A 17,153-nucleotide genomic window follows, 5' to 3' on the forward strand; every position below is an offset into this window, starting at 1 on the left:
CAGTCAAGCTGTTATTATTCCAGCACGGTGGTATCTGGATCTGGTTTTATTTCATTTTCCTGTGAAAAGATATGTGTGTATATGGAAAATTGATGTTGCAACAACTCCTACTGGTGACAGTAGAGGTCAAAGCTGATGTTACAAAACTGTTGTAACTCAGCGAAGTAATGCATCACTTCCTAATCATTTCAGATATACAGCATATATGTATATTTATAATTAGCGCCATTACTTTTCTGTCCGTCATGTCTCAGAACAAGATATCTCTCTCATGTGAATCATCCAACAAGAGCCAAACAGCAAGGATGTTCAGGGTTCATGATTTATTTTGCAAGCAGCCGTCTGTGACCGCAGTACTTTCCCAATCGTCAGCCGTGAGGCGGCTACATTTATGACATTAAGCCAGAAGCGCACTTCATAGAATTTCTTTCAATCATTAAATACATTTTCAAATAAAAATGCAACATTCTCAGAATGTTGCGACACAAAAGAAGCATTTCTGTTATTTACCTCCCTTCTCATCGAGAGAGAGGATTATAACTTCCAGAGTAACACGCCTTTAATCTCAATAAACCAAGTTTTGGCATCTGATAAACCTTAAAACTGCAGGATTGTATTCAGTCTTCTCGCCTGCAGCTCACCCACCAACTCTTACATTTGTGTTAATGCTTTGCTGTTATATGTCTGAACGCCTGCTTATCTCCTCACTACTGAACATTCAACTCTGGGCCTATCTGTCATCTGACCATATGTCCACATGCCGACCCCCCTGACAGCCCTCGCCATGACCCAGCTATACGTGTTCCCAGATCCCTGTATGGCCTGCCCTGTCATGGCTACTGTGCCGCTGTGATGAAGGTGCTGATGGGGTCTGCCAAGCCCATCTACATGCCTGTCTAAAATTAGAGTCGGTCGTTTCCTGTGCCCTTTAATCCTAGGCTTTAAAACCACGAAAGGCCAAGCTGCAGACAGGAAGAACGGCCATGAGAGCCCCCGGGGCGCTCGGCATGCCACACATACCCTCCGACCCTATCTGTCAATCCCCGTCCTGCCATGACATCACAGCCGACCCGTTCTAAGAATGAGAACTTCCCAGGCTTGGCTATAGTTGGGTTTAGGTTTGATGGACGATATCCGGGTGTCTGCAGAGACCTGTCCCTTCACCTGCAGGTTCACAGGTTTGATCCCCTGCAGCAGCCAGTGAGTCCATATCTGTCACGGTGTCATTGAACATTCATGCAGTCAGAGGACACCGCTGAACACGTGCGCTTCTACCTCTCAAACAGGTTCAATCTTAACTTCATTCATTCAATGTTGTGACTAATAGATATATGTTATCTGCTCTTTATTAAGCAGAGCTCTACACCTACTAAAATATAAATAAGTACGGGATGAGTTGTCTACAAACATTCACGATGCCCAGAGGATATCTTTGTTACATTTTGCTTGTGTGACTTGTTGTGTAGCTACAAAACTTCAATTTGATTCCCAGCCAAGAGCCTTTCAGTAGGGAGTTTGCATGTTTATCCAATGTTTGCCTGAGCTTAGTTCTACAATTTAGATGTATTATTATGTATTGCTTGTACAGTATGTCGACATTAATCTCGTGATACACTTGTGACATTCCTTTCTGTGCATCGAGCAGATCCCATGAGCCTAAAAAACTATTAAGGAGGAAGAAGAAAAAAGAAATGAATGAATGATGATGCCAATAAATATCAGTGTAACATCTCTGATTTGCCCACAGGACTACTTGTTATGACAGGGTGCAATGAATACCACTGTATACAGCACAAATAGCAGATATACCACACTGTATATATATATATATATATATATATATATATATATAACTACTATCTGTTTCCTGTTTTTTCCCCTTGTGGGTGAAATGGCAAATTAAGATCCATAAAAAAGACTTAATGCGCACATTGTTCATTACTGTGTGTACTCTGCCGTTACAGTTGGGTCGTAGGAGTCATATTATTATGAAATGATTAACCAGGAAACGGAAAATATCACGGAAACTGGAAAGTGGGCAAAAGGGGAGAACGCTGCGCCCTACTGAGTGTAGGAGTCTTTTTATAAATCATTTACGTCAGGCCATGAATGTGCAGGTTCAGGCCTTTGTTACATAGCCAATGATTCACTCGCGTAGTTCAGCCGCACACCAGATTGTATTTCCAGTATAAACCAAAAAGAAAAAGACGAATCAGAAACTCTTTTATTTCATTATTTTGTCCAGTAATTTCTTATCTATCAATATTATTGATAATTACTGTAATTTATTTAAGACTTCAGCTTCCTACCTCTATTGAATGTTATTTTAGCTCCAAATATAAATATATGCGTGGATATTTCTCTGTATTCTGATTTGTATATTAAAGATTGTCTGCTTTCGATAAGTACAGAATTGTTGGCACTGTGGTTTTATGAAACCCTAGACTCTGAACTCTTAAAATGTTTGTTTTTGTTGCTGACCAGACCTCCGCCAAGGCCAATGGTGCGTTCAAGTGCTCCTCAGGAAGTGGGTCAGTCTTCGAAAATCCCTTATGATAATCAGTGGACAACCATTTGTCTAATAACTATGATGTATGGAGAACACACACACACACACACACACACACACACACACACACACACACACACACACACACACACACGTTGGTGCAGGGCAGGCGGGTCTCTGCAGAGCTGTGAAGAGAGTTTGTGCTCGCGTGAGAGCACGGTGTTCCTCCTCCCTCTCCTGCGCTGTGAGGATCCTCTTCTCCTGGGCCTCCAGGTCATGCCACTGCACTTGCTATCAAATAACATCATATCTAGGTGCTTGCAGCTCCCTTTGATGGATGAATGCGGAGGCCTCGCCTTCCGGAAGAGCCCGAGGGAGTGTCTGTGTGAACCCGACGCCCTCGCTGTAAAAGCAGTGTGGTTGTTTACGGCATGACTGGAATCACTTTGTATCTGTTGGGCAGCATTGTGTTTGTGAATGATTGTCGCAGAGGACAGGAGCGTGCACGACGCTTCGCTTTACAAGCATCGTGTGACAGGACATGTTAATTCTGAAGTGGAAATTTAAGTGCGAGATGTGTCGAGTTCTGTCGTTAATAAATAGCGAGAGCTCGGTGAAGAGCTTGGTGATTCACGGGGACTGTTTCTGTTGTCGTGACTCGGCACGCTGGTTAACGCTCAACTCAGTGAGGAGACACTTACATAAACGTGTCACTGTGGAAACAGACAAAACACCAAAAAGTATGTCAATGGACAAACAGGCATAGAAAGCAGAAAGTGTAGACAAAATAGCAATTTATTAATAACTTATATTTTCTTTACATTCGTAAGAGAGGAAAGTGGAGGGGGTTGGCAGAGGTCAGCAAGATGGCTTCCTCTGGAAAATGGCCTTTTCTGTAGAGGGGCAACACGGCCCTCCAAAGCTCTGGATTCTTTTTCTTTCATCTTGACAAATAAAAACTGCATTTCACAGAGTTTTCCCTGAAGAGGCGCGGTGAGCAAAGCCTCCTATCTTTGTCCACATGTCAGAGACTTCCACCCCTTGTGCACAGATCAGGATTACTCACATTAACCTTCAGAGATCCAGTGAGTACATGTTCATTAAATCTTTTTGTGTGAACATTAATACATTTGGGATACTGTAGAGCTGAGAACACTTGAATCTCTCTGAAGGCTAATGCACAATAAAAACCTTCTGAGCACAAAAGTAAGGCAAACAACCGAGGTGACTTTGATTTGTGAGAGGGTGGGTGCAAAAACAAGGCCCGACGGCCGAGTTCACACGTAAAGCGATTATCAAATATATTACACATGTACACATTTTTGCACAATTCTTAGAAAGCCTACTTGATTTTTGGCATAATCAACTTAAACATACTGATCAATATGCAGTTTGTTTGCTTACATAAAAGTAGAATATGAAACATAGGAGCATCTTCTGTACCCACTTGTTGCAAAGGGTATACACTAAAGCAAGGCTTTTACTGTATTGTCATTTATATTAAGATATATACACAATGTATAAATGTTTGAAAAGACTCCACAAATGCAAAATTGAGTCCAGTATATAGTGTGCCATCTAAAGCTGGGGTGCATCAACCCCACACAGGCAAGTCTTCTCAGAAGACGAAGGAGACAACGCACCCTGGCGTCTTGGGGGAGCCCAGTGCTGGACCCCCCAAAACAAAAAGAGTTTCATTTTTTTTTTTTTTTAGATGTGTCCAGTTTGAACAATCACGTCTCTTTGGCACACCAGCCCGGGAGCTTTGAAGCAGAACGGACAGCTGTCCGATAAATCACTTTCAGTTTCTTCAGACACAATGACAATAAGAGATATAAGACCTCAGGAGTCCGACAGCGATATAAGGTTGAAGAACGTATCTGCACTCTTTAAGTGATTCTCTTCCTCGTTACCGTCTCTGTCTCTTTAACTGTCTCTCCTCATTTAGTCAGCAGCGGCAGCGGCGGCTTGGCCAGACAGCTTCGGCCCTCCAGTCACCACGCTCAGCAGCAGTCGCCTCAAACCAGCTGTATCAATAAGAGCCCAGTCCGATGGCAGACGGCAGAAAAAAGAGAAACTTTTTGCAGCTTTTTCAACAGGAGGCCCACAAATCCTCCAGCAAGGAGATGGGTGGTGACAGCAGACCTCACGTGGACTCCAGGGGGTCCAGCTGGAAGACGTTGTGGTTGGTCGGGGTGGTGAAGTAGAGCTGCTGTGTCGGCGGCGCTATACGGTTGTCACATGGGCTCTTCAGACCCAGCGTGCGCTCAAAGTCCAGGAGCTGGCCCATGAAGTTAAAGTTGGGGGAGATGTTGGACTTCTTCATCTTGACGATGTCGTAGGCGTCGTTCATGGACAGGTTGAGCTTCTGCATCAGGTAGGCCACCGTCACTGTGACGGAGCGACTGATGCCGGCCAGGCAGTGTACCAGGACGCCGCACTTCTGACCTCGAGCTTCATCTGGTAGAAAGAAAAAAGGTTGGAAATGTTATCGACCTCTTCCAGAAGTACACAACCGGTTTAGATCGACACAGTTTTAGGACTGCAACGAGCACTAAATCAATAAAATGTCAGAAAAGTCCATGGTGGTATTTTCTGCTTGTTCGGCCTTATGCTATGAACGGTTTTAGGGGCATTGTTTGCACATATTAGACGCACTAGTCCTACAAGTGATGAAGAACGCCGCCCCTTTCCACACAGACAGAATAAAACTTGTGATAAACATCTGTGACATTTAAGTCAAGCTGTGTTGGGTGTTGGAGCGGGTCCAGGGAGGGAGAGCAGCGGAAGTTATTACCCTGGCTATCTCCCAGCCATGTCAGTCAACAAACAGGGGCTGCGGCAGTAGCGCACATAAACAGAGCCGACATTCTTTAGTTTTTTGGCCTGGAGTAGCCGGTTGAGAAATTGACTATTACGGTCTATTAAACCATTCTTCCGCTCGCCAGGGTTACTCCGACAATGGTGCCATTTGGGCGTGTAAACGTAGGAGTCATGAGGGCACCCTGTCAAGGCGAACAGGATGTCAACAGGGCCTGTAAATGGCTCCTTTTGTGATGTGGAGGGAGGAAGGAGGGGGGGTGAAGGGGGGGGGGCAATGCCATGTCCTAGATTACTTTCAATGCCACTTCCTTCCTGTTGCGCTCAAATTACCACCCTCCCCTTGTTCACTCTCCCTATTCTCCTGTTTCAACGTTGCCCTTTGTGCTGCAATTACACAAGCCCCAGAACAAGAGATAGGCCAGGATGTCTTCCATTGAAGTCAAATCATTTGTACACAGTGCGTTTCAGCCTGTGCACCATTTGAGGCAGACTTGTATTCCTCTGCCTCAACACAATGCCTTAATCTGCCTGCTCTGTGTGTCTCTGCCTATTGACTGATAAGATCACAGCCAGGGACACCTCATCTAATCTCAATAGCACAATAAGAACCTAAGAACCTCCTGGCCGTGATAACACATATCCCATTAATAAGATTATGTCCGTGACTATCTACTTCTGCCCCTTAAGTTTGTCTGCAAACATGCAAAACTAATCACATATGTTCATCAGGTGAGGATTTATTTGGTGGAATGATCACATGACAAGTCGGTTCTTCTCAAATGTGAGGATGTGCAGCTTTTCTCCTTTTTGTGTCATTGTAAACTCAATTATTAGACTTTGTCAGATAATAATAATAATAATAATAATATTTATTTATTTTAAAGTATCACCTTGGACATTTTCTGGCATTTACGACTCAAAAACTCAAATTAATTCAGTTAAAATCAACCATGAAAATGATCATTATTTGCAGCCCTAATCGTTAATAAGCATGTAAACATCCCAGAGGCTAATAGTTTGCAGCAGGAGCAGCTGCCGTGTGTTTCCAGCTCTGCAGGATTACTTACCAATAAAGCTGATGGCCTCCGGGAAGAACTGCGAGAGATTCTGGCTCCAGTGATCCGAGATGGGGATCTGCTTGTACTTGAACTCCCCTGCGTTCTCAAAGAGGTTGGGCAGGTTGGGAGTCACGTTCAGGATGTACTTGATGCCGTACTCCTCCAGCACGTCCAGGTTGGTGGAGTCCTTGGCGCAGCCCAGGTAGAGATGCGGCAGGATCTCCACCGGGAAGGAGGGCAGCGGGTTGGACAGCGGGCTGCCGTCAGAGTCTGTTGCGCTGCTCGGTTCCCGGTCAATGTCCGACTCAATGTCAGAGGAGTCAGAGCTGATCCGCAGCCCGCCGAGGCCCAGCACCTGGGCGGTGGGGGAGCTGGTGTTGAAGGAGCCGTCCAGGTTGGTTTCGCACAGAGTTGGATACTCGGCCAGGAATTTACTGAAGCCACCTGGTAAATGTAACAGAAAAGCATTTAATACAAGGCCGCTGGGTGAGCGTGTCGCGCTGCAGAAATAGGATTCGACTTGAAACTCAGAGTAATTTAACTGCATGTTATTTATTTTCCCTTCTTGAAAATGTCTGCAAACAGTTTGTTTTGATTACAGTTTCACATCAAATGAATAAAACTACACGTTCAGGCCATTTTATTTTCTTTACGTTACAACTCAATTGATAACAACATAAGAATGAAAGCGCATGCTTCTGTCTCTGCGCAATAATCTGCGGGTGTGAATGAACCGCAGCAGCCGCGGGGCCCTGAAATGTGAATGAACCGCACTCACCCTCCAGGTAATAGGCCTTGTAGCCTTCGTCCTTCATCCTCCTCAGCAGTAAACCCAACACCGAGCCCCCGTCCACATTCTCGTTCCACTCCCGGCTATACTCGTCGTACAGCACGATGGTGTCCGTCTTGCACCGCCGCACGAACTTCTCCCGGTCCTCTCCGTTGGAGAGAAGTGACCGCACGGGCAGGTTGCCCTTCTTGAGCCGGCGGAGCATGAGGCTCGGTATGGCCACATTGATGGACGTGTCGACGTGCGAAGACTCGTAGAGCTCTTGGGCCCGGCAGTCCATCACAAGCAGGCCGTCCCTGCGCGTCTCCAGCTGCTCCCGGAGCCATCCCACAGTCTTGCTGATCGCCATTACTGAGTCGATCTGGATGACGGGCTTGAGCCTGTCCAGCATTTATAAGCAGGAGTGAAAATGATCTGAAGAAGCGAGGTTTGGAGAGGTCCTGGCTGCAGCGGGAGGGAAGCAAGACACCAAAACAAAATCTGTCTGGGATTTCTTGTTCAGTCCGCTGCTTGGAGGGCCCGCAGCAACACTAGTGACAATGGTGTCAAAAAAATCTAAAGTGCATACAATAAGACACATACAATCTCACTCCAAATGTCCTTCAATGTCCCGTAAACGGATCAACAAAACGCGCGTCTCGTTCACAGATTCCCAGACTGCGTGTTGCCTTCACTGGCGGTCATTCATGCATCTGGTCGGAGAAAGCCCGTGTTATTTATCAATGAGTCACAGCAGCTCTGCTCTTATATAACTTCACGGCTCCAAACGCAACTGCTCTTCCTCCTCTGATGTCCTTTTTGGAGATGCGGAGTATGTGCGGTGCTCAGTGTCTCTGGATGTGAACCATGCGGGTTATGCGCGTCTATTTCTGCCTGCGGATGCGGACTGTTCTCACTCTGTCTGCTGTGTGAATCGCTGCTCTGCAGTCTGTCTAGGTGCTCTCTCTGCGGCGCCAGGCTGCTGAATGGCTACAAACTGGAGGCGTTTCATTGGATACATTATGTCAGCCGGCCAATCAGAGGAGCCTCAGCGGCGGTCGCCTTGGAAACGGGGGCCGGATGGAGCGGCCCGTGTTGATGAATTGTTAATGAGTTTGTCATTCACAAAACGGAGAGGAATTTCCGCTCCGGATCAAGTGAGTGCAAACAAACAGAAGAACTGCAGGGAGAAGGAAGGAAGGGAGGGAGGGAGGGGCGAGGGGGGGCTCTTTACCCAGACTGAGAGAGAAAGGGGGGAAACAATATCACATCAGAGCGCGAGGTATTCGGCTATAATAATACAAACCTGTAATAATGTGCTTTACATTTTTCAGTTTGCCTGAACTTTGATAAAGTTCAAGTTGAGACCTGCTGGTAACACTTCAGGTTCACAGTGCAATGCATTTAAACTGCTCAACAACAGAGAGTCAAATACATGAAATATCAAACCTATCATTTATTATTTTGGGATGCCTTATGAGCAAGAACAAATAATTAAATAGATTTGTAACATATAAAATAAAAACAAGTACAGTACTGTATATGTGACTGTTCCCCACTGGAACAACCATTCATTAAGAAAAAGAAAAACATTTTTAAAATGACATTTAAAAGCTTCAGGTGTATCTCTAATGACACAACTCCTGACATGTTGTGCTCCACCTGCAGACACCCTGCTGATGGAGGAACTATCTCTTCTCTCGCCTCCATCCTGGAAGGTCAGAGGTGAGTCCAACAACAACTTCAGCTTCTACCAGAATCTTCAAACTGTCTGTGCACAGGAAATCCTTCATCTCCTATAAACTTAATAAGTTTGCCCTCTTGTTGGATATTTCAGTACACAGAAAACGTCAACATATGCAAGTCTCTATAGGAATAGTATGCTAAAGCAATACAATACAATACTAAGGTTTTATTCCATGTCCTTATGTACAGCGCAGCTTTTTAATGGAAAGCATGAGAGATAAACAGTTTAACAATAGCGCTCTGTGAGCACACAACAGCACTGAAGCTATTTGTGTCCGTGCAGCCTTCACTGGACTGAAGAGGTTCAGTTGTGTGGGTGGTGCTGCATCAACAACTGTCTCTTTCTCACACTAACGACACTCAGCAGACTAACCACAATCACTTTGATATCACTGTTGTACTGCTGCAGGCTACTGCGGGAAGATTATCCTAAAATGTCACATTTGGAGTCCAGGCCTGTGTGGTATTTACATTTCTCAACGTGGAGCTAAATATATTTGGGATTTCTATAGTTATTTCTTCGTAATGACACAAAGGGATGGCCGCCCATCGGCCCGTTAATGACCTTCACACCTCAATGCATTTGCTCAGTAAACGAAAGGAGCATTTGCACCGTGTTAAATCATCTTCTGCACCTCTGTGAACGCACACGGAGGGTTTTAATTGACCTTGTTCAGATTAGAGCAGAAACAACGGGGCTACATCACATGTGTTATATTATGTATTATGTAATAAACTAATGTTTACTTTATTAGTATTTATGTATGCTGTTTGTTTTGCTGGCAGCATGTTGCATGTATTCTGCTGCCTGGAAAAATAAAGTGGAAAGAAAAGTTTAAATTTATCCCTGAAATATGGAAGAAAAGCAGAAAATAACATAATAATAATAAATGTAAAATTAACATATGAAGACAGATGATGATGAAAGATAAAACAGTACAATAGATACAAACAGTATGTCAATAAAATAAATAAAAAGCAATACAAATACGACATCACAAAGCGAGTCTATAAAAGTGGGTAAATATGCCAGATAAATAAAGTTTTGTTTTTCATAATTCATGTCCTTATGGCAAAAATAATGAACATACAGCAGTGAGCTTCCCTCATGTACAGTGCAGACCTTCCTGTGTTTTAATGGAAATAAACAGTTTAACAATACTGCATGTGGATTTATTTTAAAAACCTTTCTGATCCAAACACCGACGTGTTTGAACTCATCTGCCTGTCTCACACCTCGGACACCAACCGCTCTGTAAATGGTCACACACACACATGTACACAGCACACTCAATGACATGTAGACTCTATAACACACGCTCGTATTAGCAGCTATTGTATTCATTATCTCTTCATCTCTGTTGTTTTTGATAGACACATCTTCATCTTCAGAATAACTGCAGCTGTCTGGTAAATGCAGTGGAAGGAAAAGCACAACAGTTTCCTGTTCTCGCACCTCAGTGTATTATTTGTTCCATCTCCTCAAACTGATACTCGTGCTGATAAACCTGTTGCTCACCGATACCTCAAAACATTTCCATTTCCATGTGAAGAAAATCTGTTGTCTTCATCACAATCTGAAGGCAGAAAATCTATAAACAGAGCAAAAGTTATGACATGGATATAAAACTCTCTGCTGACACTGCAGATACATTATGCTGCCTTTAAATGTATGTAGGAGAAACACACACACACACACGCACACACACACACACACACACACACACACACAGACACAGACACAGACACACACACACACACACACACACACACACACACACACACACACACACACACACACACACACACACACCCTGTCAGTGTCTCTGTGGTGTGTTAGCATATGAAGTGTGGAGCGGCCCCGGCGTTAACATTGGCCCTTTTGCCCCTGCAGCACGCCCCCCCTCCACCCCGCCTCAGCAGTGACAGAAGTCTCTCTGAATGGAGCCAAGCTGTTTCTATTCACCTTCAAATGAATTCTGCTCTCTTTCACCAGCAGCCCCCCCCCCCTCACTACCTCCTCCCTGCTGCTCGCCCTATTATTCTGTTTCTGCCCCTTTTTTTTTGTTGCCCTTGGCCCCCTCTTTGCCTTCCTCTCTCAACATTTCTGTTTCATTTTCGCCTCTCTCTTTGTCCCCGTCATGAAATGTGTGATCGCTCTCTGCACATGTAAAGCAGGTTTATTTATCTTGCACATTTCAACAACAAGGCAGTTTAATGAATAACATGAAGACAATAGAAACATATTCTGTGTCCTTGGGTTGTCTAACAAACAAACTACAGACTGACAAACAGAAGTCCAGGTGATGAGCAGCACCTGTGCGATTGGCTGGCACACAGAGAGTCGAGAGGCGACAGAAATAAGGATTCTTAGCTTTCTTCAGATCTGAGTTTAAAAAGCACAGTTTTGGGAGCTTAGTGCGAATGGAAAGCCAAAAATGAAAATAAAAATATTTTAAAATGTACCTGCCCCAAGTGTGGACATAGTGTTTATAATCTAATATAAGTTACAGGTTATTTACTCTGGTGTCAACTCCATGAGAACGATCCCAGGGAGGGTCAGAGGTCACGTTTCTGCTCTGTACAAGTGAGTCGTGCAGGAGGCGTATGACGTAACCTGTCACCATGTGATAGCACTCTTTTACATTTTCCGACACGCTGGATTTCATGTCCAATTTGTTGCGGTGCCGGCATTTATTTTCACTTTATGTTTCTGGATTCAAAATCACTTGACACTTGAATATGTGACAGGTGCATCACTGTTCACATGCTTCTGTTTCACCTTCTCTCCAGACGTTTACATCTCAATCACTTCACATTTCCATGCTGACCGACTCAATGAAGGACTTCATGATTGAAGATGAGTGAGTAGAATGAGCTTCAATCACCAGGTGACCAAAACGCAGGGAGTTTAAAGGTCAGGGACACTTGTCCCTTAGCTCTGGTTAATACCTGCTGGATGATAGACTCCAGTCTGCTACTGTGGCTTCATTGAGCCAAAAACAATTACGTTTCAGTTCTGGTGTTCAAATGTCTTTAATATTTAATACAATATCAGACGGTAAGTTCCCACAAGGTAAGCAGTGTCCGAGTGGAGTTCAAACTCAAAGCGGATCACCACAAAAGGCAGGTCGGTGCTGTTTCATACTATCTTTTCCAAACTGCCTCCCACCCTGCTCCTCCTACCCCCACCCTCACTCCTCATTCAGCAGCTAATCTTGTCCTCCTCCTTTTTTCTTTGTCCCCGGCTGCTCGTCTCAGACAGGGAAATCCTTCGTCTTCCAACAAAGACTCACCGCATGCACTAATCAGGTCTGGAGCTAGACCTGTCTGTGTGTGTGTGTGTGTGTGTGTGTGTGTGTGTGTGTGTGTGTGTGTGTGTGTGTGTGTGTGTGTGTGTGTGTGTGTGTGTTCACATGACACATACTCAGGAAGTGAGCATGGCTTATCATGGAATTTATTGTGTGAGAACGACAGAAAGAGGAAGACAGTGAGATAGTGTCTGCGTTCACCACTGCATTGCAACATCTGAAAGTTGGCGAATGATGCGCAGGAAGACTCTTCGTGTTTGTGAGAGAGAGAGAGAGAGAGGAACTGGGTATTTAGTATGAGAAGCGATAGGTACCATGACTACACACACAAACAGGAAAACAAACACTCAGAATAAAGTTTTGTGGAATCTAAAGAACCAGGTATCTCACCTTTAAGTACTTGTATTCCCCATTTACACCTGGTATTAACATGTGATGCAACCAAATGTCAATGCAGGTGAAGTGCATGAAGAAAACACATCAATCTGCCCAACAAGTGAAAGGTCAGCTAAATCTCTGCTGGCTCAAGCTGCGCAGCAAGAAGCTACAGACGAGCCCTTCCTCTGCAAACAATGAAGGTCGTGCATGCTTATGATTTCCAGGGCATGCCACATATCCAGATTACACCCCTACCAATACATTGGCATGTTGAATATTATGAACCAATCTTGCCAAAGGTATGTTTGAGGTCGTGTCTCCATCACATAAGATATGGGATGTTATGAAAAAGTGAAATAGTTGCTGTAAATTGGGTCTAAACGCACCACAATCAACATCATAGCACGATGACAGGAAGTTACATCTGGATCTTGTTCTTCAATAGGCCAAGCTTTGTTCTGGTAGATTATAAATACAAGTGTGTGAAGGTGAAAGTGTGCGTCAACAATCGACTGTTGAACGTTTTCAAATGTTTATCTTCAGAGGTGTTCACTGCTGCGTGACGCACAACGCAGTGCAAAGGCAAGACAATGCCGTGTGAAAGCCAAACGTCATGAAGTCAAAAAGCCGAAAAAAGCCAAACAGCACGAAGACGAAGAGACGTTTAGTGATGAAGAAGAAATTATTTCGAAGGCTCTGGGCTGCAGCAGAGCTTTGAGATAAGCAGAGACTAAACAGGAGGAGCTTCCAGGCTCCTGCTCACAGATAACAACCACATGCTTCCGTCTCTTATCACACTGATTCTATCTGTACAGGGGCAAGACCAGAGCAGTGCACACACACACACACACGCACACACACACACACACACACACACACACACACACGCACGCACACACCATGCAATGCCTTGGACAGCTCATTCAGTACATGCTGTTCTCTTGCAAACACTGTCCTGTCCATGCTGTGGGTTATGGGGGATGTCTCAGTATCAGAAAGATAACTGACAGCTTTACATGAGACGTAATTGTTGATACAACAATGTATCATGTTGTTGTTATTTGATGTTGGGATACAATCTGACGTCTCTGCCCTGAAACGCCTCACATGCAACCAATAACCTCACATACAGAATAGCGTTCATCCCCTGAATGATTTGCTGCAAAGGTCAGATGAAAGAGGAGAGACAGGTGTGTGAGTGCTGGAGAGAAGTCAGGAGTGGTGGGGCAGTTACTCCAAAAACTTTAGCATATCCATAGTTGTCCAAATCTCTGTCAGCTCCCAAACACGACAAGCTGCACCGCGGTGAAGTATGAGGTGGAAAAACACACATGAATTGTAATATGACAGATTTAGGACCACATATGAAAGTGGCCCAGAGCTGATTGGAAAAAATCTGATCTGTGTCACATGTGAGGAAAAGAAATGGGCAGATTTGGGCCAAATCTGCTTGTAGTGTGAACACAGCCACACGGCTGAAGTCAACCTGGCGGCTGTATGACACGCGTGACCCGTCAGCACTGGCCACTGTCCCCAGGAATATATAAAGCACTTGTTGAGCTTCAGTGTAAGTGACACATCTTTATTAAAGAACAGCACTTTCTCATGTATTTACGTAGCTGAGGTGGAGATTCAGACCTCTCCAGCCCACAGTGAGATCTCGTCTCCACCGCCCATCCACACGCTATTCATACGTTAATCCAAGAACAATTCACACCTCCAACCTGAGGAGCACACAGGCAGACACAAACAAACAGACACAGACAAGTAGGCGCGCATGTTTCCTGTGTTGCGCAAACTTGTCTCGTTCTTACATCCACGCTTATGTGTGCACAAACTCATTTCCTGTCTTGTAAAGAGCAGTTGCTTTGTGGACTCGTATGACACTATGTTCTAAATATTTAAAGATTTTCAAGTTATTATGATTTTTATGTCATGTGTATGTTTTGAAACAGATATCTTTTTTATCATGACAGTGGGGACTATTTACTAAGTTGCAGTTTTGGGTTTTTTAATATTATAATATATGCATTGTCAGAGTGATATAGAAACGCATTTACAGGGAGGTTCCCTCCAGCTGTTTCGTGACAGCCCCAGACACACACGCAGACACACACACTGGGCTCAGCTCTGGGAAGACAATGGTGGCTCCAGTGTTATCAACAGCTCCATCACATTGTCTCTGCTCTGCATCGCCTCACTGCTGTCCTGCTACTGTATCTGTGTGTGTTACAACAGACATGAGTGGCTGGGGATTGTTTAGAGGGCTTGGTCAGCTTCAATAAAGGGTCACGCTCACATGCTGTGTGTGTGTGTGTGTGTGTGTGTGTGTGTGTGTGTGTGTGTGTGTGTGTGTGTGTGTGTGTGAGTGAGTGAGAGAGACCCACAGAGAGGATTTCCCCTTCACTGGGTGTCCACTTCCCTCTGCCTTTGGCCCATTTCTGTCTGTCACTCGGCATTCACGCATACAAATACAAACAGGCCGACTGCTTCTTTCCTCTCACTCTGTAGCTTTCGGGCGTTTTTAGCACTTAGCATCTACTATACATATCAGCTCAGATTGAATAGTTGTTCTCTGAATCTGCCTTTATGAGGAAGTGACAGTCGGTCTATCATACCGCCTAATGGCAGTAGATGTAGTAGATGATAGATTTTGATTTGTAGTCGTAATTGTAGATTTGTTTGGAGACCGAATGGAGCCAACATCAGCGGTATTGCACTTTCTTATCACCTTCAGCCTTCAACCATGTTTGCTGCTCCTTGTGCCGCTAAATGGAAATAGAAAGAAACAGAAGAGCAGCATTGTTGAAAGAAAGAAAGAAAGAAAGAAAGAAAGAAAGAAAGAAAGAAAAAAGAAAGAAAGAAAGAAAGAAAAAAGAAAAAAGAAAGAAAGCAAAAAAGAAAGAAAGCAAAAAAAGAATAAAAGAAAGAAAGAAAGAAAGAAAAAAGAAGAAAGAAAGAAAAAGAAAAAAGAAAAAAGAAAAAAGAAAGAAAGAAAGAAAGAAAAAAAAAAGAATAAAAGAAAGAAAAAAAGAAAAAAGAAAGAAAGAAAGAAGAAAGAAAGAAAAAAGAAAGAAAGAAAAAAACCCCCCCCCCCCAAAAAAGATAAACGCCTCCCCCCCCCTCCCTCCCCCATCCTAAAGACAGAAAGAAAAAAAAAAGAAAAGAAAAAAGAAAAAAAAGAAAAAAAGAAATATATATAACCACATCATCTGCATACATAATGATTTAAAATAAGATCACCAGAAACGTTACCTGTTTTAGGCCAAACCTTTTACACAAATTAGGTTACTCACAGTAGCTCCAGTATAATTTATAAACTGAAGAGTACTATACAGTACATTAGTTAGTATAGTGTTAAAGAGAACTACCTGTAGCTTGGTCTAGAGTTTTCACTGGTGTTTTCAGACATTGAATAATGATTTTTTTTCCCTTTGCTTCCATTAAAAACATTTAGTAAAAATTGATAGTGTGCATTAAAGCAGAATATTGTTTTCTATTCTAATATTGAACAGTATATGATTGTGGCAATTAAAATGGATCCTCTAGATTTGGAAGTATTTGAAGTATTACTACACATCACATTGTCAAGTAATTGTTCATATGACGTCTATTAGAAATTACATTCAAAATACAATAGAAGAAGCGTTTCAAAATCCATTTCAATGTCTCAGTTGTGGTATTTTTGGAGGTGAGGTGAGATTTCTTATAATGTGTCCAACTGTGAGACAGTATCACACATATTGCAGGTTCCAAGTTCTTCCCACAACACTGTCGACTGGCACCAAGTTCCATCTTATTTTGGCAACAGAAGTGTATCTACTGTTGCGGTCAGTGGGCTTTATTGAAAAACAGAGAGGGATGTTTACAATGGGAATATTGATCTTTCTGAATTACATAACATCATCAGTGTATTTGTAACCTTTGAGGAGTGAAGTTGCCCGAATATTTTTCATTCTGTGTTAGTAAAAACATTGGATTTTGTTCAAATAATTTTGAGGGCGTCATAGCTCAAATCAATCAGCTTCACTTGAATGAATGTGTTGCATCTATTGGGATGGAATGCTTCTTTTCATTGCTGCCAATAATCATGATTTATAGCAACATGGTTGTAATGGAAAAGTCAAGATGTTTTGCTGCTCGCAAAATTCCTGCTGCTCTGCACTTTCGACTTCTGTGGTCTAGTGAAAACAGGAAGCGTCGGACAGAAGGGCGTCCTTGGACAGCGGGTCCACAAACAAACAGACCCGCTGGAAACAGACGAGAACAAGCATGAAGAAAACAGGAAACACTGATGGGGAGGCGGATGGAGAGAATTTCAACATGCTGTGAAAGTGTGTGTGTGTGTGTGTGTGTTTGTGTGCAGACAGAGGAAGAGGGAGAGAGGAAAAGGTTGTCAGAGAGACACCATTGTATGGAATTGAGTAACAATTTGACCAAAAAAGGTTCTAAGGTTCCCCCTCTCTCTCGCTCTCTCTCTCTCTCTCGCTCTCTCTCTCTCGTTCTCTCTCATTCTCCCCCTCTCTCTCTCTTGTTCTCCCCCTCTCTCTAGCGCTCTC

General features: G+C 43.6%; 1 protein-coding gene and 1 long non-coding RNA gene across 2 annotated transcripts; one reads left to right on the forward strand and one right to left on the reverse strand.

The window, feature by feature from the left end:
* Nucleotides 1-993: 993 nt before the first annotated feature.
* On the forward strand, nucleotides 994-14,953 carry LOC115009627 (uncharacterized). The gene is made up of 3 exons (XR_003832383.1): nucleotides 994-1,286; nucleotides 8,828-8,884; nucleotides 11,699-14,953. It is a non-coding gene; the product is annotated as an uncharacterized LOC115009627 (long non-coding RNA).
* On the reverse strand, nucleotides 3,287-8,256 carry dusp6 (dual specificity phosphatase 6). The gene is made up of 3 exons (XM_029433763.1): nucleotides 7,169-8,256; nucleotides 6,400-6,834; nucleotides 3,287-4,969 (listed from the first exon to the last, which is right to left on the reverse strand). The coding sequence occupies exons 1-3, from the start codon at nucleotides 7,569-7,571 to the stop codon at nucleotides 4,656-4,658; spliced, it is 1,152 nt and encodes a 383-aa protein (XP_029289623.1). The 5' UTR covers nucleotides 7,572-8,256; the 3' UTR covers nucleotides 3,287-4,655.
* Nucleotides 14,954-17,153: the final 2,200 nt, after the last annotated feature.

Source organism: Cottoperca gobio, chromosome 6 (genome assembly GCF_900634415.1).
Source record: "Cottoperca gobio chromosome 6, fCotGob3.1, whole genome shotgun sequence".
Taxonomy (NCBI): Eukaryota; Metazoa; Chordata; class Actinopteri; order Perciformes; family Bovichtidae; genus Cottoperca; species Cottoperca gobio.